At 50.2% G+C, this 26,345-nt stretch overlaps 1 protein-coding gene across 5 annotated transcripts in view; it reads right to left on the bottom strand.

Annotated features, from left to right (window-relative positions):
• Positions 1–1,328: 1,328 nt before the first annotated feature.
• The window catches only part of WNT5A (Wnt family member 5A), a 31,850-nt gene continuing 6,833 nt past the window's right edge, over positions 1,329–26,345 (bottom strand). For 2 of the 5 annotated variants that reach the window (XM_060111335.1, XM_060111336.1), the window contains exons 2-5: positions 22,556–22,689; positions 21,057–21,307; positions 16,364–16,656; positions 1,329–6,110 (exon numbers count right to left, since the gene is read on the bottom strand). In XM_060111335.1, the coding sequence (XP_059967318.1) occupies positions 5,652–6,110; positions 16,364–16,656; positions 21,057–21,307; positions 22,556–22,689 (1,137 nt within the window). In that variant the 3' untranslated portion in view covers positions 1,329–5,651. Of the gene's footprint in view, positions 6,111–16,363; positions 16,657–21,056; positions 21,308–22,555; positions 22,690–23,097; positions 23,183–24,490; positions 24,647–24,699; positions 24,723–26,345 lie in introns of those variants that run through there. The other 3 variants (XM_060111340.1, XM_060111339.1, XM_060111337.1) reach the window with 3 other exon arrangements.

Consider the following 26,345-nt stretch of genomic DNA (forward strand, 5'->3'; position numbering starts at 1 on the left):
TGAAAATACTCATCTTTTTAAGTGCTGGCAACTAATTTGAGTATCTTTTTAATGCTTGCCAAACAACACATCTGGAAATGTGATATACACAGAGGGCCACGGTTCGTAACCTCCTCCAAACACTAAGGGGGCCTTCCTAGCACTGAGCTAGCCACTGGGGGGGTATTTTAAAGAACACTGGCCCACCTTCCTGGGTTTAGTCTTCAGACTTACTCTATCCTTCTTAGCTAAACTACAGTGAGCTCTTCCTAATGTACTCGAACCTGCGCTCAACAGTCCAAACATGGTGACTCATGTTTACAAGAACCTACGGTGTAATACTCTCTCCCCCTTTAACTGGGTGCTGAGAGGTTATACAACTTTCCCAAGGTGACAGAGCTAATGGCAATACCCGGATTGGAACCGAGGCGGTCTGGCTCCAGAGCCTATATTCTTAATCACTGAGCCAGGCTGCCCTGTGAAGGATGCTACAGCTCCATACTCTACATGGGAAAGCTTGCAAGGGACCTCTCAGGCTCATTAGTCACCCTAGGCAAGCACCAGTCCACCACTGCGGTCAGCCTGCATTCCCTAAGTGCTCAGAACCTCAGTTTCTCCATCTAAAGCTGTGCTTCTCACCTGGGGTTGATTCTGCACCCTGGGGTACACTGTGCAGTGTCTGGAGACATTTTTGCTTGTCACAAATGGGGGAGCAGCTACTGGAATCTAGTGGGTAGAGGCTAGTGATGCTGCTAAACATTGCACAGGACAGCCCCCCACAATAAAGAATTATCCAGCCTCAGCTGCCAAAAGTGCTGAGGTGGAGAAACCTGATCTAAACACCTGGCTGGCAACCATGGCAATTTCCAAAAGGGAACCAGCAGAGAATATTCCGGGTGACTCGGTCTGTTTACCTAGGACAGTTTTTTTTTTCTCTCCTCCAATCATTCTTTCTTCTCTTGCCCTGGTATTTCTTCACAATCCCATGTTGCTGTGCTAAATGCCTGCACTGAATAATAATCTCCCAGTACAACTCTCTTATATATTAGCAACAGAACAAATAAGAAATGGGGAAAAAATAGCTACAGGCAAAAAAAGATAAGCATAAAAATACACAATAGATCCTTGAGATTTGACCATAATATCAGCTACATGCCTGAAATATGCATTTTTTCCTGGATTCGCGAAGCCATAATCACACTCTAGGCCCACATCAAATTTCAACTGCCATGGACACCATCTCTGCCAAACATACACGTGACGGCACTGATTTTATAAAATGACTTTAATAGAAAAGTAGTACAAGATATGAACAAAAATAAATAATCTTTATCTATTTCTAGCCCAGCAAGTGGTACACTGCTTGTAAAATTTGTCTAAAATGCAATTTTCCTTATTCCTTTTTTGCTTTTGAAATACTGAGACAGAATGTTAATTAAATCTTCTAGATTAAAATTGATACATTTTTGGTTTTTTAAAAAAATCGTACCAACCTTTAATCATTCCACATCCATTTTTTAAAGTTGGCTAACAAGATGATGTTTTACTAACATAAAATATTAGCTAGTCATCAGAGTTAAATGTAAGGTCTGTGCGAAGAGGTAAATTAGAAGATTCCTTTACTAAGTTTTAATTCCTACGTTGCTGAATGTTTCCTGTATTAAGAATGCGTTTCATCATCTTACTTTCAAAGTATGGCATCTGGCTTTCACCATTCCACAGAGAGGGGAGACTAACAAATACTTTCTTAAAAAAATAAATATTTTAGAAGTATACTTTACAGTGATAATGCAGTATCTTAGACCTATGCCTTGGTGCGTATTTGCATCATATATACCCTTCAAGTTATTAGTACCTTTTCTAGCTGTCTCTATTTAAATTATCGATCACTCAGTCTTTGGGGACTGTTTCTGCTAGTGATCTCTCTGAGTCAGCCAGTGACTCTCTTATTTGGAGTACTTATCCTGCTACAGTGTCATCTTCGATACTTCTGGTGGCTTAAACAATGTCTTGCAAAAACAAATTGAAAATTGTATTGGCAAAATCGTACAAGCAAAGGGTTTGCAAGGGCTACTGAAACACAGTGCCGGTCTCGGGAGGTCAGCAGCTTGAAAAACTGAACAGATACACTGGACTAAAGCTTAAAACAGACTTCCTTTTACTTAAGCCCATAATTACTATTTTGAACATAGCTCTGTTTGTCGCTGCTTATATATAAATTTTTTTGTTAATTTTCCTGTATTGGGAAGATCTTGAATGCACTCCAGGATGAGAGGAAAAAAAAAATATGCTGACGCTCCTAAACCGAGTATATGTTTTTGCAATAAAGAACACTGGTCAATATACAACTGAGGAAAAACTGAAACAGATGTGAGTCCTAGAACCACAAGCGTTTGAATTTGCCCAGAAATGCTATTTTAAACACTCTATATGTTGGTCTACTGTTTTTTTGTGGAATAATGCATTCTTGGCATCCTTAAAAGGTTTCAATATGTTACAAGGTTATCCGGAAAGAAAAAAAGCAAAGGGCTAACGTATCAATCTGTGCGTCGCGGGCCAGGCTTCGCTGGCGTTTTCAAGAAGCACAGGGCTTGTATTAATTGCACTTAACACAACGAACCTTCAGTTTCCTTCATTCTCTGCAGATTGAGGCTTGCTTTTCATAAATCTGCTTTCCAAGGGGCAAAGAGACACTCCATCCACACAGTAACTTCAAACAGAGCAGCACGCTAGCTGCAGTGGTGAACACAAATACACTTTTTTTTTGGACTAAAATTCTGGTCATGGATAAAAAAGCATGTGCCTTTTCAGTTCTTAGCTCTGAGATGTTACAACACCAACAAGCTCTAAAACAATTAAGTTACATGCATAATGCTCAAAGAATGTGAGCAATCCTATAACCAGCTTTAAGCCATCTGCTTGATTTCTTTTTTTGAGGAACATATATAGGAAAAGTGAATTCCCCTTTTGTTCCGTTACATATAGAAATCTTTTGAAGTTCCCAAATAGTTTGGTTTTGGTAAAATTCTCCACTCTTCTATTATTCTGACATGTAGTCACCCCTAAACTATCCCTCATGTTTTCTCAAAAACTCTCCACATGAAGTATCTGAAGGACAATTGAAACCACTTACCAATATCCAAGTAACGTTTTATTTTATATTCTATCTTCCATTTGGCATAAGTCTTTCGATGTTTGTTTGTTTTTTTGAACCAGTGAAATATACAAATCACACGAGACAGAAATATGTACATTAAAAGTATAGAATAAAGGCCATAGAAGATATACATAATATCTGAATGACAAGTAGAATATTTTACATTAAATAGTTTCCTTTAAAAACTAGGATTGTTAAACTCAACTCTCTTCATAAACATGAATCACTAAAAAGGAACAAAATCTGGTTTAGCAAATAAAAAGAAATTACTTCATGGTTTTTGTATAATAAAAACCAAAAAAGTGACATTTTAAACTAATTAGTGCTTCTCACTTTCAAGATCTTTTGCTTGCAATTCACTGCAACTGCAGGGGAGTGAATATCCTTGTGCAATAACAGCCACAGGTGGCTGAGGTGATCTGAGGGCCACCCATCCCCACGAGGGCTGCAGGAGATGTGTATCTTTCCAAACTTTTAAAACAACAGAAGTCTGAGATAAGAACACATCTGATGGCACTCTTTGGAAAGGGGTGTCCTGGTTTAAAAAATTTTTTTAACTAGCTATATGTGTTGTGAGCTGGATTTTCCTTAGGGACTCAAATAGGTACGATCAGGTCTAATGGGCACCAGTTTCCCCTCTGCAAAACGCAGGAAGGAAAGAGAAATGCTGACAGTGCTTCCGAGTGTTGAATATCTCTTCATTCCCACGTCTGTGATGAATAAGTAATGCCCTCTCCAGAAAGGGTACAGAAAAGGAGGATGGGGCAGGGAAGATAACAGAAATCTTCAAACCAACAATGCACATGAGTAAGACCTTCCGGATTCCTCAGAAACAAGGCTGCTGCTCCGTGATGCTCAGGGTGTGACGGCATCAAGGCCACAGCCCCAGCTCAGCTCAGAAACCGTCTGGAAAAATCCCAATTGGATTGCAATGGAGAACAACAAGGCTCTAGACCGAAAAGTAACCCAAGTAAACTGTAAATCTAAATCACTGGCTGCACTGAGATATAATTATATTTATATTTATATATATATATGTATATATATATATATGTATGTTATGTACAAGAGACTGAGATTTCAGGCACCATTAAACCACATTTCCCCCCTTATAAATGCAACTGTTCAAGTCCTCTAGGAACAGTTCTGGGGCACACCTGCGGGGTAATAGGAAAGCATGAGTGGAGTGTCTAAACACAGGATCATAACAGGGAAACGCTGCCACACCTCTGTGAAGTCCATTCGCCAAGTAATGTCATTAAAACATAGAAAACTACTGCTCCTCAAAATAAAAGTTATAGGGGAAAAACAGAATCCCTAAGTAGCAAACTGTTTCCTAAGCGGAGCTCCTAATGTTTCATTTCCTGTCCTACTATCAGAGGGGACGCAGTGGAGCTGCCGTTTGGAAACGTGGCCGGCGTCACAGCGCAGCAAGGCGTGGAGGAATCGGATGGGGCGCGGGGTCAAGTAGGGAGGGCAGATGTCACTTTTCCCCCTCAAATAGGTTTTCTGCTCTGGTGCAGTGCTGAACTGCACGCAATTACCTTGTAGCTCGGGCTGAGGATCTGTGAATGGAATTCATTTATTATTTTCATTGTTATCATTTATTAACCAAGTATCCCTAAGAAAATTACAGTATATTTTCCTTTACAGTAAAGCCAACCTCCCTTGCCCTTCTCCAAACAAAAAGTCTAGTACCCAGAATCACTCGGGGATCCTTTTCCAAGTGGATAACCTAATTCCCACAACAGCATCAAATCACTGACTTAATATAAGGAGTTTTTAAGTTTTCTCTTTTTTAAAAATTTCCGGGGCTTCCCTCCCTGCTCCCCAAGTTTCAGTAGCTAGTAGAATGGACCATCTGTAGATGGAATGTTTGAGAACAGTGTGACACGTGAAAAACCTTTTTTCTTTAAGGGATATGAGATTTTTGCTCTTAGACTTTGAATACCATTTTGGAAATGTTTCAGGCTGGCGGCCCCTGGGAAAGGGGTGGGGGGGTGTGTCTCATTGTTTTGTTTTTTTCTCAAGACCTTTCAACTTTCACCAGAGCACCAAATTCCTTTTAGTCACAGGAGCTAAATCATGCATAGATCTGTACCACCCTCTTGCAGCTGGATGCTACCTGTCCCATATGACCCCATAGCTGAGACAAAGAAAACAGTGTTTCCTTGACCTTCCAGATGTGCACACATCTAACTTAAGGTGTGCGTTATTCCCCCCTCATCCTATATACCAGCAAAAGAAGTCTTGTCTTACCTTTTCAATGATCCACAAAATAAATATTTTCTTGGTTCCCACCCCCCCCCTTTTTGCCAAATAATAATTATAATATTAATAATAAACCACAGAGTTTTCAGATGGGAACAGAAAAAAAAATGGTTCCGGTTGCAATTCTTGGGGACAAAAAATAAACAGTATTAAAGACAACAACAACAACAGAATCACGGTACTTTCTATAAATAAGTGGGTCCTGGGAGTGGGGCTGGGTGACAGGCGGGCGGCGGGGTGCCCACTACTTGCACACGAACTGGTCCACGATCTCCGTGCACTTCTTGCACTTGACGTAGCAGCACCAGTGGAACTTGCAGTGGCAGCGCTCGGTCTGCACCGTCTTAAACTGGTCGTAGCCGCGGCCGCAGCACATGAGCTCGCAGCCGTCCATGCCCTCGGACGTCTTGTTGCACAGGCGGCCCTGTGTGCCCAGCGAGCCGGTGCTCTCGTTGCGCACGCAGTAGTCGGGGCTGGGGTCGATGTAGACCAGGTCCTGCGTGGTGGGCGAGTTGAAGCGGCTGTTGACCTGCACCAGCTTGCCCCGGCTGTTGAGGCGCATGGCCGCTGCGCTGTCATACTTCTCCTTCAGGGCGTCGCCCACCTTGCGGAAGTCAGCCAACTGCAGCCAGCACGTCTTGAGGCTGCACGAGCCTGACACCCCGTGGCACTTGCAGGCCACGTCCGCCAGGTTGTACACCGTCTGCGGGGAGAAGGGGACAGTCAGCGGGCCAACTGACCCGGGAGCCCAGACTCGGGCGGGGGCTCGGGTGACCGAGCTCCCGGGCTGGGTGGAGCCCTGGTCACCAGCTAAACCTGGGCCTGGGCTACTTCCCCCTCCTCCTCCACGACCAGAAGCCTTGTGTTGCCTTCTTTAAAAAGTCTACCAAATAAATAGGTTCTTAGCCCCTCATTATTACACATCATCATAATAATTTTTTTTTTTTGCAGGGAAGAACATTAGCAGCAACTCATACATCTTGAACACTCAGCCCAGAGACTGCTGTCAGTTCCTCACCTGCGTCACCTGGCTTCATCCTCACCACCAGCCCATGAGGGAAGAGCTCTATCATCCGCATCTCACAGAGAAGGGAAGCGAGACCCAGCAAGGTGAGTTACTGCCCCAACCACTGGGGAGGGGCGGGGGGCGGGGGGGGCGGCAGGATTTGAACCCAGGCAGGTGGGCTCCAAGCTCATGCTCATGCCTTGGCCCTGGGCACCCGGCTGGTAAGTGGCAGGGCTGGGCAGGTGTCCAGCCCAGGTAGGATCAGGGTTCAAATCTTTACTCACTCTTACTATCACTACTGCTGTGTGCCAGGCACTATCATAAGAGCCTTTACACTCTTCATCTCACTTAATGGCCCCAGCAAGGTTGTAATGTGGCCTGGATTAGATGATGGCAGTGATGCAGATAGAGGGTAAGCGGCCCGCACAGGTCACACAGCTAGAATGTGGGAGAACCGGGTCTGGATCTCAGGCACCCTCACTCCTGCTTCTCGCACAGACCCTACTCTCCACCCGCCTCTGCCTAGGCGAAAAGCATCCATCTTGGACCCAGGCGGACCTGGGCTCTGTCCCAACTCTGTCCCTGAATTTAGGCAACAGGCCTCACCATTCTGAGCCTCCGTTTTCAATTTGCGAAGGGCACTGTGATGGCTGCCACCTTACAGCACTGTTGCAAGGATAAAATCAGGAGACGCATGAAAGTACTTAGCAGGCAGGATGCAATCAGTAAACCTGGTCTGCAGGGTGATAGTCTGGACGCTGGTCCTGGGCCCTTGCTCAGTCACCCTGGCCTCGCAGTAGCAGCACCGTGGGTCTGGCCTCACGGTGCTGTGTGCCCAGCAGTCTGGGAGGTGGCGGCTGCCTATTTATAGTGCTGGCTGCCCACAGTTCCTGAGCCAGTGACCCTCCAGAGCCGGTGTGCTGCTGGCACGCTGCAGAGGGCCTGTCAGGAACCTGGAGGGCCAGAGTGAGTTAGAAGGCTGCTTCTGCCCAGAACAGCTCCCTTCTCCCTCCAGGGATGCATAGGGGCTTTCTTACAAGGGGAGCTGAAGTGTACTCCTTTGATATGAAGTGGTTCAGGCCCGCAGCTAGTCTGGAGAAGGGTTTTGCAAACTCTTCTATTTAACCTTCACTCCCCTTTGAGGAAAATCAAAAGCTAATGTCCCAAGGAGATTCTAATATGATTTCTTGGCACAGTGTCTAACTTTCCTCCTCCCACCCCCACTATCCTGCAGAAAAACTGTCTTCCCAGTAATCTCATCCACCAGAATCCAAGCACAGTTCATTGCTTCAATTATAAAATTTCCAAAAACATTCCCCCCATTTAAAAATCCAAATGTTAAATGAAATTATATTGAAGGAGCTTTTCCCACTCTCCCAAATCCCCTCTCTCCACTTGGAAATCCCTTCACCTGCTCTTCTTGGTTGCAGAGCCCCTAATGATTTCTCTCCATGAGAGAAGTCAAAGAAATCCACAAAGATGGATGAAAGCACCAAACAGGGGCACAATGGGGCCCAGAAGGGTCAGCCATACCTCTGTCCTGGAAGCATTTCTGGTCTGAGACGCTGGGCACCCGGCATGCAGAGTAAAGTGATGTGTCCCTGATGGGGACAAGACCAAAGTCCTAGGGCCCCAGAGAGGGCGGGACTGGCATGCCCACTCCATGGCGGGGGTCGGCTGCAGTGGGGAGTGAGTCCACCCACCCTGCCAGCACCACAGCAATGGGAGGTCTCGGAAAGGAGAGGCCACACTCCCCCGGAGCAATTACCTGACCCCTCAAGGCACCACAGGTGAAATTCTCCAGAGATTAGTCTTTCCCTGAAAACCGCCCCCCACCCAAATAGTTAAGATCAAATTTGAGAAGAAATAGGTTAGCTGGAATGATCTAGATAATCTTTGACTTCCCTAAGTCCTTTGCTTCTAGTAACTAAGTTATCATTTATCAAGCACTTACCTCAGCCCTTCAATTGAACCTTATGAAAATGGATGTCAGAAATGGTCAAGTATGATCCCAGTGAGGCCTACAGCGACCCCACGTGATGGCTAACGCCCATTTAACAGATGTGCAAATGGGGAAACGGAGGCTCAGAAATGAACAGACAGAACGGGATTTTAACCTAGATTTCTTTAATCCCAAAAACTATGGGCCTTTACCCTCGAGCTGTGATGCATTAGTTTCATTAAAAAAAAAAAAAAGCGACTGGGCTTACAGGTCAATCCACTAATTCTCCCCACGGGCTTGAAGTGGTTCTCCAGCCTCAGTTTCCCAGTCTCTAAAATGAGGGGGTGTGGATGAGGGGCCCAAAGGCTCATTCCAGGCCTGTAGCTTCCACTCTGTGATTATCGTCCCTTTTCCTCACCCCAAAATACAGAAGAGTGAAATCTCTGACCAGAAAGTTCCTGGCACATACCTTGGGTTCTGTGAAAAAATAATGGCTCTAGTTTTCAATGCTGCCACAGTTAGGAAAAGTTTTCACCCCTTCATTATAAAGCAGCCATAAAGTGCCATGTGTTTAACCACAGGAAAAAAGGGTCTTTTTTAACTATTGTGGGCGAGCCTTTCACATCCGCATAAGGGGAAGGAAAGAATGAAAGGGGGAGGCTGGGGCTACCTGGCGAGGATTTCCTCTCTGCACACTTCTGAGTGACTCTCCCCCCTCTCGAGAGCATCTCTCTGCACACTTCTAGGTCCCAGTCCCCCTCTCCAGAGAATATCTTTGCACACTACTCAGTGGCTCTCTCCTGTCCAGAGCATCTCTCTGCACACTTCTGAGTGGCTGTCTCCCCTCTCCAGAGCATCTCTCTGCACACCTCGGAGTGGCCATCTCCCCTCTCCAAAGCATCTCTCTGCACACTTCTGAGTGGCTGTCCCCTCTCCAGAGAATCTATCTGCACACCTCGGAGTGGCTCTCCCCACTCTACAGAGCATCTCTCTGCACACTTCAGAGAGGCTCTCTCCCCTCTCCAAAGCATCTCTCTGCACACTTCTGAGTGGCTGTCTCCCCGCTCCAGAGCATCTCTCTGCACACGTCTGAGTGGCTCTCTCCCCTCTCCAGAGCATCTCTCTGCACACTTCTGAGAGGCTCTCTCCCCTCTCCAAAGCATCTCTCTGCACACTTCTGAGTGGCTGTCTCCCCTCTCCAGAGCTTCTCTCCGCACACTTCTGAGTAGCTGTCTCCCCTCTCCAGAGTATCTCTCTGCACACATCTCAGTGGGTCTCTTCCCTCTCCAGAGCATATCTCTGCACACCTCTGAGTGGCTCTCTCCCCTCTCCACAGCATCTCTCTGCATACTTCTGAGTGGCTGTCTCCCCTCTCCAGAGCATCTCCAGGCAAACTTCTGAGTGGATCTCTCCCCTGTCCAGAGCATGTCTCTGCACACTTCTGAGTGGATGTCCCCTCTCCAGATCATCTCTCTGCACACTTCTGAGTGGGTTTCCTCTCTCCAGAGGACGTCTTTGCACACTACTCAGTGGCTCTCTCTGCTCCACAGAGCATCTCGCTGCACGCTTCTGAGTGGCTGTCTCCCCTCCCCAGAGCATCTCTGTGCACATCTCTGGGTGGGTGTCTCCAATCTCCAGATAATATCTCTGCACACCCCGGAGTGACTCTCCCCCATCTCGAGAGCATCTCACTGCACACATCTGAGTGGCTCTCTCCCGTCTCCAGAGCATCTCTCTGCACACCTCGAAGTGGCTCCCTCCCCTTTCCAGGGCATATCTCTGCACACTTTTGAGATGCTGTCCCCTCTCCAGAGAACGTCTTTGCACACTTCTCCAGAGCATCTCCGTGCGCACTTCTGAGTGGCTGTCTACCCTCTCCAGAGCATCTCTCTGCACACCTCGGAGTGGCTGTCCCCTCTCAACAGCACATCTTTGCACACTACTCAGTGGCCATCTCCCCTGTCCAGAGCATGTCTCTGCACACTTCTGAGTGGATGTCCCCTCTCCAGAGCATCTCTCTGCACACCTCGGAGTGGCTGTCCCCTCTCAACAACACATCTTTGCACACTACTCAGTGGCCCTCTCCCCTCTCCAAAGCATCTCTGCACACTTCTGAGTGGCTATCTACCCTCTCCAGAGCATCTCTCTGCACACCTCGGAGTGGCTGTCTACCCTCTCCAGGACATCTCTCTGCACACCTCTGGGTGTCTCTCTCCCCTCTCCAGAGCACGTCTTTGCACACTACTCAGTGGCCCTTTCACCACTCCAGAGCATCTCTCTGCACACTTCTTAGTGGATGTCCCCTCTCCAGAGCAATTCTCTGCACACCTCTGACTGAGTGTCTCACCTCTCCAGAGCGTCTCTGTGCACACTTTTGAGTGGCTGTCCCCTCTCCAGAGCACGTGTTTGCACACTACCCACTGGCTCTCTCCCCTCTCCAGAGCATCTCCGTGCGCACTTCTGAGTGGCTGTCTACCCTCTCCAGAGCATCTCTCTGCACACCTCGGAGTGGCTGTCCCCTCTCAAGAGCACATCTTTGCACACTACTCAGTGGCCATCTCCCCTGTCCAGAGCATGTCTCTGCACACTTCTGAGTGGATGTCCCCTCTCCAGATCATCTCTCTGCACACTTCTGAGTGGGTTTCCTCTCTCCAGAGGACGTCTTTGCACACTACTCAGTGGCTCTCTCTGCTCCACAGAGCATCTCGCTGCACGCTTCTGAGTGGCTGTCTCCCCTCCCCAGAGCATCTCTGTGCACATCTCTGAGTGGGTGTCTCCAATCTCCAGATAATATCTCTGCACACCTCGGAGTGACTCTCCCCCATCTCGAGAGCATCTCACTGCACACATCTGAGTGGCTCTCTCCCGTCTCCAGAGCAACTCTCTGCACACCTCGAAGTGGCTCCCTCCCCTTTCCAGAGCATATCTCTGCACACTTTTGAGATGCTGTCCCCTCTCCAGAGAACGTCTTTGCACACTTAGTGGCACTCTCTCTTCTCCAGAGCATCTCCGTGCACACTTCTGAGTGGCTGTCTCCCCTCTCCAGAGTATCTCTCTGAACACTTCTGAGTGGCTGTCTACCCTCTTGAGAGCATCTCTCTGCACACCTCGGAGTGGCTGTCCCCTCTCCACAGCACGTCTTTGCATACTACTCAGTGGCCCTCTCCCCTCTCCAGAGCATCTCTCTGCACACCTCTGAGTGTCTCTCTCCCCTCTCCAGAGAAACTCTCTGCACACCTCTGAGTGACTGTCTACCCTCTCCAAAGCATCTCTCTGCACACTTCTGAGTGGGGGTCTCCTCTCCAGAGCACGTCTTTGCACACTACTCAGTGACTCTCTCCCCTCCCCAGAGCATCTCTGTGCACATCTCTGAGTGGGTGTCTCCAATCTCCAGATAATATCTCTGCACACTTCTGAGTGACTGTCCACCCTCTCCAAAGCATCTCTGCACACCTCTGGGTGTCTCTCTCCCCTCTCCAGAGAAACTCTCTGCACACCTCTGAGTGACTGTCTACCCTCTCCAAAGCATCTCTGCACACCTCGGAGTGGCTGTACCCTCTCAAGAGCATGTCTTTGCACACTACTCAGTGGCCCTCTCACCACTCCAGAGCATCTCTCTGCACACTTCTTAGTGGCTGTCCCCTCTCCAGAGCACGTCTTTGCACACTACTCAGTGGCCATCTCCCCTCTCCAGAGCATCTCTCTGCACACTTCGGAGTGGCTGTCTCCCCTCTCCAGAGCATCTCTCTGCACACTTCTGAGTCATTCTCTCCCCTCTCCAGAGCATTTCTCTGCACACCTCAGATTGGGTGTCTCACCTCTCCAGAGCATCTCTGTGCACACTTTCAGTGGCTGTTCCCTCTCCACAGCACGTCTTTGCACACTACTCAGTGGTCATCTCCCCATCTCCAGTGGTCATCTCCCCTCTCCCCTCTACTCAGTGGCTGTCTCCCCCCTCCAGAGCATCTCTGCACACTTCTGAGTGGCTGTCTCCCCTCTCGAAAGCATCTCTCTGCACACTTCTTAGTGGCTGTCTCCCAGCTCCAGAGTATCTCTCTGCACACCTCGGAGTGGCTCTCTCCACTCTCCAGAGCATCTCTCTGCACGCTTCTGAGTGGCTCTCTACCCTCTCCAGGACATCTCTCTGCAAACTTCTGAGTGGCTCTCTCCCGTCTCCAGAGCATCTCTCTGCACACCTCGAAGTGGCTCCCTCCCCTTTCCAGAGCATATCTCTGCACACTTTTGAGATGCTGTCCCCTCTCCAGAGAACGTCTTTGCACACTTAGTGGCACTCCCTCTTCTCCAGAGCATCTCCGTGCGCACTTCTGAGTGGCTGTCTACCCTCTCCAGAGCATCTCTCTGCACACCTCGGAGTGGCTGTCCCCTCTCAACAGCACATCTTTGCACACTACTCAGTGGCCCTCTCCCCTCTCCGGAGCATCTCTCTGCACACTTCTGAGTGGCTGTCTACCCTCTCCAGGGCATCTCTCTGCACACCTCTGGGTTTCTCTCTCCCCTCTCCAGAGAAACTCTCTGCACACCTCTGAGTGGCTGTCTCCCCTCTCCAGAGCATCGCTCAGCACACTTCTGAGTGGCTCTCTACCCTCTCCAGGACATCTCTCTGCACACCTCTGGGTGTCTCTCTCCCCTCTCCAGAGCACGTCTTTGCACACTACTCAGTGGCCATCTCCCGTCTCCAGAGCATCTCTCTGCACACCTGTGTGGCTGTCTCCCCTCTCCAGAGCATCTCTCTGCACACTTCTGAGTGGCTCTCTCCCGTCTCCAGAGCATCTCTCTGCACACCTGTGTGGCTGTCTCCCCTCTCCAGGGCATCTCTCTGCACACCTCGGTGTGGCTGTACCCTCTCAAGAGCACGTCTTTGCACACTACTCAGTGGCCCTCTCACCACTCCAGAGCATCTCTCTGCACACTTCTTAGTGGATGTCCCCTCTCCAGAGCAATTCTCTGCACACCTCTGATTGAGTGTCTCACCTCTTCAGAGCATCTCTCTGCACACTTCTGAGTGGCTGTCTCCCCTCTCCAGAGCATCTCTCTGCACACTTCTGAGTCATTCTCTCCCCTCTCCAGAGCATCTGTCTGCACACTTCTGAGTCATTCTCTCCCCTCTCCAGGGCATCTGTCTGCACACTTCTGAGTGGCTGTCTCCCAGCTCCAGAGTATCTCTCTGCACGCTTCTGAGTGGATCTCTCCCCTGTCCAGAGCATGTCTCTGCACACTTCTGAGTGGATGTCCCCTCTCCAGATCATCTCTCTGCACACTTCTGAGTGGGTTTCCTCTCTCCAGAGGACATCTTTGCACACTACTCAGTGGCTCCCTCTGCTCCACAGAGCATCTCGCTGCACTCTTCTAAGTGGCTGTCTCCCCTCCCCAGAGCATCTCTGTGCACATCTCTGAGTGGGTGTCTCCAATCTCCAGATAATATCTCTGCACACTTCTGAGTGGCTCTCTCCCCTCTCCAGAGAACGTCTTTGCCCACTTAGTGGCACTCTCTCTTCTCCAGAGCATCTCCGTGCACACTTCTGAGTCGCTGTCTCCCCTCTCCAGAGCATCTCTCTGCACACCTCTGAGTGTCTCTCTCCCCTCTCCAGAGAAACTCTCTGCATACCTCTGACTGACTGTCTACCCTCTCCAAAGCATCTCTCTGCACACTTCTGAGTGGGGGTCTCCTCTCCAGAGCACGTCTTTGCACACTACTCAGTGACTCTCTCCCCTCCCCAGAGCATCTCTGTGCACATCTCTGAGTGGGTGTCTCCAATCTCCAGATAATATCTCTGCACACCTCGGAGTGACTCACCCCCATCTCGAGAGCATCTCTCTGCACACATCTGAGTGGCTCTCTCCTGTCTCCAGAGCATCTCTCTGCACACCTCGAAGTGGCACCCTCCCCTTTCCAGAGCATATCTCTGCACACTTTTGAGATGCTGTCCCCTCTCCAGAGAACGTCTTTGCACACTTAGTGGCACTCCCTCTTCTCCAGAGCATCTCCGTGCACACTTCTGAGTGGCTGTCTACCCTCTCCAGAGCATCTCTCTGCACACCTCGGAGTGGCTGTCCCCTCTCAACAGCACATCTTTGCACACTACTCAGTGGCCCTCTCCCCTCTCCGGAGCATCTCTCTGCACACTTCTGAGTGGCTCTCTACCCTCTCCAGGACATCTCTCTGCACACCTCTGGGTGTCTCTCTCCCCTCTCCAGAGAAACTCTCTGCACACCTCTGAGTGGCTGTCTCCCCTCTCCAGGGCATCTCTCTGCACACTTCTGAGTGTCTATCTCCCCTCTCCAGAGCATATCTCTGCACACCTCAGAGTGGCTGTATCCTCTCAAGAGCACGTCTTTGCACACTACTCAGTGGCCCTCTCACCACTCCAGAGCATCTCTCTGCACACTTCTCAGTGGCTGTCTCCCCTCTCCAGAGATTCTCTCTGCACACTTCTGAGTCATTCTCTCCCCTCTCCAGAGCATTTCTCTGCACACCTCAGATTGGGTGTCTCACCTCTCCAGAGCATCTCTGTGCACACTTTCAGTGGCTGTTCCCTCTCCACAGCACGTCTTTGCACACTACTCAGTGGTCATCTCCCCATCTCCAGTGGTCATCTCCCCTCTCCCCTCTACTCAGTGGCTGTCTCCCCCCTCCAGAGCATCTCTGCACACTTCTGAGTGGCTGTCTCCCCTCTCGAAAGCATCTCTCTGCACACTTCTTAGTGGCTGTCTCCCAGCTCCAGAGTATCTCTCTGCACACCTCGGAGTGGCTCTCTCCACTCTCCAGAGCATCTCTCTGCACACTTCTGAGTGTCCATCTCCTCTCTCCAGAGCATGTCTCTGCACACCTCGGTGTGGCTGTACCCTCTCAAGAGCATGTCTTTGCACACTACTCAGTGGCCCTCTCACCACTCCAGAGCATCTCTCTGCACACTTCTTAGTGGATATCCCCTCTCCAGAGCAATTCTCTGCACACCTCTGATTGAGTGTCTCACCTCTCCAGAGCATCTCTGTGCACACTTCTGAGTGGCTGTCCCCTCTCCACAGCATGTCTTTGCACACTACTCAGTGGCCATCTCTCCTCTCCAGAGCATCTCTCTGTACACTTCTGAGTCTTTCTCTCCCCTCTCCAGAGCATTTCTCTGCACACCTCAGATTGGGTGTCTCACCTCTCCGCAGTATCTCTCTGCACACCTCTGAGTGGCTCTCTCCACTCTACAGAGCATCTCTCTGCACACTTCTGAGTGGCTGTCTCCCTCTCCAGAGCATCTCTCTGCAGACTTGTGAGTGGCCCTCTCGCCTCTCCAGAGCATCTCTCTGCACACTTCTGAGTGACTCTCCCCTCTCCAGAGCACGTGGATGGGCCTGAAGGTCAGACGTATATAAAACTCCAGTCTGCTAAAAAATGCTCCTCGTTTTCGTAGAACTTGTGTTTCTGTAAAAGCCTGAGTCCATCAGGCCTGCTATCTCATGACACGAGGAGGGGCACGAAGAAAGCAGAGGGGAAGGTAAGTATCCCTGGAAGCTCGGGTGAGGGCCTTCTGAGCTGGGCACCTACTGCCATAAATAACTCCCCTGTCCTCCATTTAAGCCCAACCACAAACTTGATTCCTGGCGAAGAGCAGCGAACATCAGGGACATTTGTGTGAGCCGGGCTGGCCAGCTGCACTGTGGACTAATTACAGAGGCAGAGAAAGCTCTTTCTCAGGCCAGGTCAGGAGCACCTTGCTGGAGGGGGCCAAGGCGGGATGCTTCCCCTCCAGGAGGCCTTTCTGGGGTGTCCACCCCTCTCCAGGGAGGCCTGTGTGTAGCTGCTTGGGGAGGGGGTGGGCAGGGAGTGGAAAGAGAGCAGCAGGGAGAGGCGGGGAGAGGCCGGCAAAGCTAGGACGAGAGGCGGAGACAGAGACGGGAAGAGAGGGAGACCCAGACACAGAGACAGAGAGAGAGACGGAGACTGGAGCACAGCACCGCCCGCCCCCGGGAGGGACGCGGCGGCGGGGATGCTCACCCTGCGGCCGGCCTCGTTGTTGTGCAGGTTCATGAGGATGCGCGCGCTCTCGTAGGAGCCCTTGGCGTGGATGCGCTCCCGCTCGCGCGCGTCCACGAACTCCTTGGCGAAGCGGTAGCCGTAGTCGATGTTGTCCCCGCAGCCGCCCCACAGCCAGTCCCGCGGCAGGTCCTTGGGGCGCGCGGCGCGGCTGCAGCCACAGGTGGACAGCTCGCCCTCGCGGCAGGCGCGGCTCATGGCGTTGACCACCCCCGCGGCGCTCACCGCGTACGTGAAGGCCGTCTCGCGGCTGCCTGCGGGCGAGGACGGGTGAGTGGGCGCCCCCCGCTCCGCAGCCCCGGCCGGGGCAGTGCCGCAGAGGGCTGGTGGCGGGGGACCGGCTGGCACACCGCCGAGCCCCCGCTCCTGGCTGGGGAACGAGGAAGCCCTGAGCCCCCGGCCCACCCGGAGGGGGAAGGCGGGAGACATTCCCCACACACACGTAGAAGCGACACATGACAAAGGAGTAGCATCCCTGGTACCTCTGCTCTGACACCTCAGAGCCCAAGGCAGGATTCTAAGCAGTGCTGGACTGATTTTTCTCTACACCTCTTATGAAAATATTCCAAACTTATTCTCCAAAATGCCCATGAAAGAAGTCACTGAGGGAAAATGCAGAATCGGGGTAGACTTCCTTACACTTATTTTAACGTTTGGTATTATTTTCATTCTGAGTTACCTACAGGGCAGGAGCATGGGAGCTGCAAGGCTTAGAGCCCCTGCAGCAGCCCCTCCCCACTCCCTGCTGCCTTGGCGGTTGAAACCTGGCTTCCCCCTCCTCCATCCGCAGCATCAAGCCTGTCTCAGAACAAGGCTCCCGACTTTCCCAGAGGACATTTCTAAACTGGTCCCTAGAGAGTTTTAAATGAAACTCGCCTCTTCTCAAACCCCAAGCTGAGCGGGCTGATACTTCTCACTCAGGTAGGTGAGTGTCTACTTTTAAAACAGCCCACAGTTCCTTAATGTCACTTCTGCAGCTCCCCAGCAGCCTCTGGCTCCAAGTGTTAGGATAACAGCAAAAAGGAGGGAAAAAAATAAAAAGGTTCTTCTTCCCCAAACTTGTAAAGAATATATAAGCCTAGAGGAAAAAAGTTCTCTCCTTCCCTAAAACTTGTAGAGTATCTCCCTGTCAAACGGTTCTATAGGAGCCCTATTTGTAAGGACAAAAAAGAGGTAACCATAGACTACCTTCATCTCCACTTGTATGTGGAGACATTTCTACATGTAACAAGAAGTCACTTAATTAAAGTATTGTCCTATGAGAGAGAAAGGGTTAACACCTGGCCAGCTGAAGCTGGGCCTGGGGTGGGGGGGTGGAAGGGGGGGCAAGATGAGGGGGGTCCTTATTTTCCTCAACTATAAAATTAAGGGTATTGAACTAGATGCCTAGGGAAAAAAAGGGTCCCTTCTGGCACTGGAATCTCTTTACCGGAAAAGGTTGCTCCTATACTTAAGAGAGCTTGCTAACGATCTTTTTTTTGGGGGGGGGGGTGGACAATGGGGGACAGCACAAGAACAGCTGACAACAGGACTCAGCCCCAACCAGAAGGCCCATCCTGCAGGAGGACGGCTCTACCAATGCAAGTATCCCACAGGCTGCCCTTTTCTTGGACTGCTGCTCCACACTTCAATCCTCAGCCATTTGTGCTCTCCCTTCCAGGAATAGTGATGGTTCTGATTTACCAGATCTTCCCTCCCACATTTTAAAAAATGAATAACTTGAGGACTGTACGGGTGGTTGGCAGGAGGATCCAGAAAGTTCCTGTGGGGTGTGTGTGTGTGTGTGTGTGTGTTACATCTACCTAGCTTGAATTGGCAAGGCAGAGAACAGCAAGGGAGTGGAGAGAAATGAGGAGAGCAGACAGATTCTAGGGAGTGATTTGAGGATTAACGCTGATAATACAGAAAATGCTGTGTCCCTGGATGGGAGACTTGTAGAATAAAGAGGCAGTCTGAGGAAGAGAAACAATCCTCTGGAGACAGAGGGAAATAAACCACTCTCCTGTATATAGAGAGCACAAAAGGGCTTTTACATAAAACACAAAATAATGCTGCTATTTTCATAAGTCTATCTTGAACATATCCTTTTTTTGCCCCAGAATACAAACCTGGTAGAAATCTCTAAGCTAAGCTAACTGGTCATTGCAGGGAAATGTCGGCTTGAAGAGTGCTCTTTGGCTAAAGCCTGTGGATACAGTCATCCTGGATGGAACACTGCTGGTCCAGTTACAGCTCCCTCCCTGTGAAATCTACATCTACTCCTATTCTCACCCTCCTTAAAAATGGCGCCTTTCTTATACATCTTTTCACAGCATGGAAACAAAGACAAGACAGAGACAAAAGCTGGAAGGAAAGGCTAGCATGATGAAAAAATGAGAAAGTTTCCAAAATGAAGAGTGGGCCCTTCATGAGGCAATGGTGTACAGCGCCTGGACTGGCCTTGAGAAAGGAGGTAAGGGGTTGGGGGTGGCAGCCTGAGTCAGACACTGGCCCCATCACAGGGTCAGATTCTCAGGGACAAGAACTGGCCTCCATGTCCCTGCTGTACTAAGTGCTCTGGAGTGGGACACCCACACACCTAGCATCAAAGGTGTTTTAAATTTTCCCTTAGCTCATTCTCTTCCAACATACCCTTAAATAGAAAAGTGAAAGCTAAGTAACTTTTCCACTATTGGCGTGGGGTCCATGTTCCTCTTCCATAAAAATCTATTCTGATTTTTCTTCTCTCCATCTCTCTCTCTCTCTCTTTTTTTTTTAAAGGCTCTGTCTGTGTTCACCCGAAAGCCACCCAGCAGCAGCTTTCTGCTCTGAGACCTTGGACACCTGAGGTCCTCCCAGGGCCTCCGTGACTTGATGATAGGATCTAGGAGGGCTCCCTCCTATAAGGCCGTCACGAGGTTCCACTCCCGCCCAGTTCACATCAACCTAGACAGTGCCACACAGCTGAGGACCAGAGAGTCTACTTACAGGGGACAATTAAATACAGGCCTTAGTACCAAGGGTTCTGCTTGTTCCCTGAGGAAGCAGGCTCTTTGAATCTTGGGCCACATTTTAAATAAATATCTTCAGCAGAACTCAAATCCACTTAGCAAATGAGAGCTTATTCTGAACCTTTTGGCCCAAAACAGGCTACGTAGGAAGGGGATCTTAAATCACAGCTGTGTTCCAGTGACTACACAGAAAAACAGTTCCAACTGCTGTGTTCCTTCCTTGTTGCCATCGGAGGTGTCTGATTTTCACTAACTAACTCATATACATGTGAAAAGCCACTCCCATAGTTTAGTTTGAGAGGAAGGCAGATAGGGGGAACATATAAGGCAAAGGTGACAGGGGAAAGCTGACAGGTCACCATTCTGATATAGCTAAAAAAAAGTTTTTGGGTCACTCACAATATCAAAATGCAGCAGAATTCAATCTTCACTACACTGCCAGTTAACTACATAAGGCAGCCCATAATCAGGGGAAAACTCCTGTGTTCCTGAAGCTTAACTCCTAGATTCAGATCCCAGTACATACATTAGCACATTTTAATCATTAACAGGAAGGACAAAGCCCTGTGAAACTCTGCAGGCTGAGGCTGCGGACCATTTTCCCATTCAATTAGAGGAACAGCTTCCAGTCCTGTATTATTTTAGTTTATGAAGCCGCTTGGCTCAAACATCCACTGACAACTCTTTTTTGTTCTCAATGAATGCACTTTTCAGGGTTTTTTAAAAAGCGTTTTATCCGTCCATGACGGACATTAAGCCAACTTTTTATCTTCAGTCAGTATAAATAGTTAATTGCTTTGATGAATTGCTTCTTATTTTAGGAGTCACTGCAGTCATATTAATTATACAGGCTTGTTTGCATAAAAGTAAAAAGAGACCGAAAATATTCACTAGAAAACACAGACAGGACCACATCTCTCAGACTGTAGCCTATGCTATTCAACCAAACCAGAGGCAAACTGATGTGCCAAATTCTTTGCCTTTAGCCCAGTTTTAATGCCACCTCCTCCCTGAATGGAATAACAAGTTCAACAACACATTTAAAAATAAAGAACTGGACCGTGAGCCATACGTTAAAACTTTTTAAAGTTTCTAGGCTGAGCTCTGAAGCACGTGCCTTTGTATCAATGGCCAACATCACAAATGTAAATTGGATCACATCTGATTAAACTTCTTTCTGGGACTAAAAATAAAGCCTTTAACATATATATCTATCTTGATAGCCTTAGGAAATATCTATATTAGGAAAATTAAAACCTTGTTTACTTCCAACACATCCAGCATTCTGAAAGATGACAGTTTTTAGTTTGATGCTTGGGCCACTTTAAAAGGACAAAAATGACTCGGCTTTCCTCCTCATCTTTTGAGAGCCCAAAATAAGTGTCCTGCTACTATTATTTTAAACAAAATGCTTTTTAGAAAAATTAAGTGTTCAGAAAAATGAAGGTGTCTTTGATGCCCTCCCCAGCTCCTGATTTGGGTCAAGAAGTCCAACACTTATAATTAGATGTGGGGACAGGCATGCACACAGCCATAATGACAAAATGCCCAAGCCACCACCCTGCTGGAAGATTCCCTCCATATCAAGCTTGTAAGTAACACTAAAGACTTCTCCTAGGAGAAAAGTTTCCGTATATTTAAAAATACATTAAATGGTTTCCTACCTATCTGCATGACCCTGCCGAAGACTGAGGTGTTATCCACGGTGCTGCAGTTCCACCTCCGGTGTCGGAACTGATACTGGCATTCTTTGATGCCTGTCTTCGCGCCCTCTCCGATGTACTGCATGTGGTCCTGATACAAGTGGCACAGTTTCTTCTGTCCTTGAGAAAGTCCTGCCAGTTGGCTGCACAGAGGCTGTGCTCCTATGATATATACTTCTGACATCTGAACAGGGTTATTCATACCTAGCGACCTAAAAAAGCGGGGGGAGATGTGCATTCAAGATTTACGTGAACTCTCAAGGTGGGCCCCCTGAAAACATGTCAGCAATACATAGTTTTAAGCACACAGATGCTTTTTCTCTCCTGCTTGTCCTCATGACAAAGTATGAGAAGGGCTTCATAAAACTCCTCTGTTTAAACTCCACTCAGAAAACAGAGGTATTGTGTAGTCCCCATCCCGCCATCTGGCTCCTCTGTTAGAGTTTTCACTCCCTTCCTTGCCCCTCGCTGCCATATACCTGAACCAGAATTTCACAAAATTCTGAAATCCACACCAGAGAAGGGGGAAATGGCAGCTTGGGGTACGGGCCTCTGACATTAAAGAAAATGACTCACTTTGCCCCACAAACTGGATTGATCTGCCTTGAAAAATGTATGAATGCCGAAAGTAGACACAATTAGACACGGGTAGGAGATAGCAGTTCCTTTTGACTGCTGGAAGAACAGGAGGACAAGTGTACTGAAGAAGACTTGTCCTACCGAAGAAAAATTCAGCCCGTTCCGGACATTTTAAAAGGGTTCCTTATGTGATTGTGAAAGACCCAAGACAGGGTATCCAGTGAACAGAAGTCGTGTTTGACAGTCAGAAAAATGCTGTTCATTTACAGCGAAAAAATATCCAGAACGCCGTCAAAAATAATCCCCTGGATATACTGCAGTCTATCGTCAAGGCCCCTACCGGCAAGAAACCCTCATTTAGGGACATTTGACTACTTCAAGTTAACCTCCTTTTGATCAAATTTCAAGCCCCAAATACCCACTTGGAGTTTATCTGTCTTCCTACAACTCTGCCTACCTCAGACCCTGAAGGTTAATAACCTCAAGTGACAGAAGATGAACGTTGGAACTCACTTTTACTACCTAGAGGTGGCAAAAAGTAAATTTTACAGATAGGCTTACAATTATTAGAGAAGTGAATTTCGGTTCCCCTTTACTGCATGATGTACTACAAGCACACCTCTGAACAAGGACCTCATAGAAAAAGGTCTGAATTTATAGGTTCTGATTCCCTATGGAACTAAAGATAAGCTTCAAAGTATTAGCAAATTAAAAAATTTTTTGATTTAAAGATACATATATATGTATATATATATATATATACACCTATGTAAGATATATGTATTAGATAAATGCACCCAACCTCACGACTCAGCTTTAAATATTGCAGCATTATACAAACGAATCTTTAAATAAAAGAGTATGCACATAGAAAAACTTACCACCAAGAATTGCCTTCTATTACGACCTGGGCGAAGGAGATAAATATGGCCAAAGCCATTAGGAAGAACTTGGAAGACATTGCCCTTCCAGCCGTCCCCAAAGCAACTCCTGGGCTTAATATTCCAATCGACTTCTGGAGAGGGAAGAAAGGAGCAGATGTTTATTGCCTCTCAGATAATTTTCAAGCATACAAGTTTAAACAACGGAAGCATCCGGGGTCTCTTAAGTTTACTGTTGATTGACTGCGCTTCTCCTCCGTGAGTTTTTTGATGGCAAGATATAGGCAGTTTCTTTTTCCAAATTAATCCACCCACGCAACCTCACCAGGAAATCTGATTTCGCTGGGATCCTGCGCGCGGGGCACGCCAGCGATTACAAACATGTCTCAATGCTGTTGAGTCAAAACCCCGGTGCCAGGCGCTGCCTCCTTCCTGCTTGCTCGCGTCCCGCACCCCCTCGCTCCCCTCTAGTTCGCGCTGCGCTGAGTCCCTCCTCGGGAATTCACTCAGGAACCCGCTGCCACCCTCGTCCGCTCCCCGACCTGGGCAGAGCAACAAGTGGAGCCGGAATTAATTCCATGGGCGAGAGGAGCGCAAAGGCGAGAGGAGCACGCCGCCGGCGGCTGCGGAGGAGGCGGAGTGGCCGGCGCAGGGGTGGGGGGTGGGGGCAGCACGCGGGGGGGAAGGGCAAGGGTGGGGGGCGAGGCCCCCGGGAGCGGCGCGCGCGCGAGTGCCCAGCTGGGAAATGCGGCTCCGAATTAACATCGTCTGTTTCATAATCAGTTTACGGCCCGCTTTGGGGCCAGCCACTTCCAGAGGGGGAAGGGCAGTCCGGGTTTCCTTGGAACGCTCTTCAGCCAGACTGGAGTGGGGAGAAGGAGATTGGGGTGGGGGGGCACAGGGGATAAGGGGGAGAGCGAGCTGCTCTCCCAACCAAGGAAACCGGAAAACAATGCCCTCTCCCCTGCCTTCGGCCTCCTCCTTGGACTCAGTGTACCCCAGAGAAGGGATATACCCCAGAGGAAAGAAGGAGGTCTGGGTCCCGCTGTCCCGAGAGACGGGATCCTTTCTCGGCCCTCCCCGCAACCCTCCCCCAAATTCTGATTTTCTCACTCCCCCTACCGCCCCCCTCCGATCGCCACTCCTGACAGCTGCCACGGAGAAAGGGGAAAGGAAGCCAAGGGGGACTCCAGTTTCCTTTGGTCCTGGTCTGGAGTTGACCATCTCTCTATCGCGACACCGTGAGCCTGGTCCTGGAACCCCGCTACCCCACCCTCCAGTCCAATTCAGACTTGGTTGAGTCAGTCCCGAAAGGTGAGGGTGCAAGGCGAGGCCAGAGCCGGTGCGAGTGAGCCTCCGCCGGCGGGGCCAGAGATGCTCCCGCGCCTCAGCTGAGTCCCTGGATTCCAGGGCGCCGGGGCCCTTGTCGGCGAAGGTTCGCGTCGTGAAGAATTTCGGGGGCAGGGGCCGGCCTTGGAAGCTTCCGCTGCCGTCCTCACCACTGGTGACTTCTCCACCTGTAGGCGGCGGCGGAGCGAGGCGGTGGCGGGTGCGGGTGGGAGGAGCGGGTTTCCAAAATCCCCTTTACATCTCTGATAAGAGTAACCCGGCTGCGCTGCGCCACCCGCAACCCCCGAGGGAGCCCCTTCCTCCGAAAAGGGAAGGTGAGCCTCCTCCAGGCGGCAGAAGGGCCTGGCCTGGAACCTGCGCCGGAAAAGAGATTGAGGGAACCTAGGCAGCCGTGGAAACGCGCAGCGGCTCGGAAGCGCGCCACAGCTTTTCCCTGCCAGCCGCCCTTTTGGCCCAGACTCGTTGGGGCTCCTCGACAGGAAATGCTTATGTGGTCCCAGTGCCCGCTACCCGGGGCTCCGCGCCTGTGTCCCACTCGTCCCTAAAACGCCGCAAAGCCCGGGGAGCATCCCGGAGAATAGAAACCTGGGGTTTCCCCAGCCCAGCAGAGAGAAGGCTCCGTCTTCCTCCCCACCCCCGCCCGAAGTGTCAAGTTTCCTCCGGGGGAGGGGGGGGTTGGTTGCGAGGGCTGCCTTCGCGCGCGGCCCAGGCTGCGAAGTCTCCTCTCCCCAGCGGCGGCCAGGACCGAGCGCGCACACATTCATACACACACTCACGCACATTCACACACTCACTCGTCCACAGACACACACGCTCCGACGTGCTTCCGAGGCGGCGGCAGAGATCGCTGCGGGCCGCGCGCACTTTCCGAGCTTCCCGACGGGCGGGGCGCGTGGGGCGGGGAGCGGGCAGTGGAGAAATTGATAACAGATTCGGCGGATTACTGCAGATCTCTTTGTTAGAGGCGAAGCCACACAAACCGAACCCACTCTCGGTCCGAAGACCCCGGGGCGAGTCCACTCGTTCACAGAATGGGGGCCAACTGGGAGGGGGCCATTTGGTTTCTGCGACTCGGGTCTCTAAGCTCCAGGCTGGGGGTAGGCCGGAGGTGTCCCAAAGGGGATCCGGCAGGAGAGCCCCGCGAGTCGCGTCTCCACTTAACCCCGCGCGCTTGGCCGGAAACACCTTGGCCCTCTTCCCGCTCCAATCCCCGCGCAAGCCACAAAAGGCCCCACAAGTTTGAAAGACTGAAGGAACCCACAGCAAACTCACTAATACATCTACTCTATAGGGTGAACGTCCCTGCCTGTTTACCAAGAGATCTGATCCGAAAAGAGTACGAAATAAGACCTTTCCGGAGACTGTAACACCGAGGGTAAAACAAAAGTTCTGGGCAGAAGCTGAGTTTACCAAAGAACGGACTAAAAGTTTGTGAACAATTTCAGGGCCCAAGGAAACCGACTTTGTAAGGTTCCTTGGAATCTGTTCCTAGTGTGCGGCAAGTAGGAGGGTTGTGGGCATTTGAGAGGTTCAAGCACAAGGGAGGGGTGAGGTGGGGGTAGGGAGTTCGTTCGCACGCCCTTGTTTCCAGCCTCAGAACAGATCCAAGCAGTCTGCTTTTTCTGTCTCTCCTCCAAAGCCTTCGCACTGGATTAAAAGTGTCCCTAACCCTTCTTTATCAACTGGCGTGCAGGCCGGGAGTGATGAGGGCGAGAGAGAGAGAGAGAGAGAGAGAGAGAGAGAGAGAGAGAGAGAGAGAGAGAGAGAGAGAGAGGGGGAGAGGGAGAGGGAGAGGGAGGGAGAGAGAGAGAGAGAGGAATCCGTCACACCAGTTTGGAGGACGTTTGGGGCAGCAGAAAGCTTCGGAACGCACGCGCAAATTCGCGAGGCACCCAAGTCCGAGGCCGGAGGCCCCTAAAACGAAATTCCCCGGAGAGAGGGCGAAGATTCTGGACCCTCGGCCGACGGCGCTATCTCACTTGATCTGGGCATCCCCTGCCACCTCCATCCTCAGCTCCCACCCCCCGTCTCCGGGAGCGGAAATGATGGAGAAACTGGGAGGAAGAAATTAGATTGACCTGGGCTCGCGGTGGCGAAAAGCACAGGAAACCCCAAGAATCCCAGCTCTTAGTGCGGGATAAATTTTGTTCCACCCCCACCTGCGATCTCGCCCAAAAGCAAGGAAAGAGACGGAGAAAATTGCAGGAGAAAACTCAGTGGCAGCCACAAAATTGGGGCGTCCTGCCCAGGGGAATGCTGCCGAGAGAAGCAGGAGGGGTGATGGGCTGAAAGGAGGTCCGCTTTGGGGGAGCAGACAAGGAGCCAGGGCTCCGCCAAGCGTGCCTCGGGAAGTGTCCACAGCGTTGAGTGCTGGGGGGGCGGGGGTCGTGTGGAGCGGAGAGAGGAGGTGGAGGAGGGAGCTCCTTGAGCCCAAATCAGT

The sequence above is a fragment of the Mesoplodon densirostris genome, chromosome 10 (assembly GCF_025265405.1).
Source record: "Mesoplodon densirostris isolate mMesDen1 chromosome 10, mMesDen1 primary haplotype, whole genome shotgun sequence".
NCBI lineage: Eukaryota > Metazoa > Chordata > Mammalia > Artiodactyla > Ziphiidae > Mesoplodon > Mesoplodon densirostris.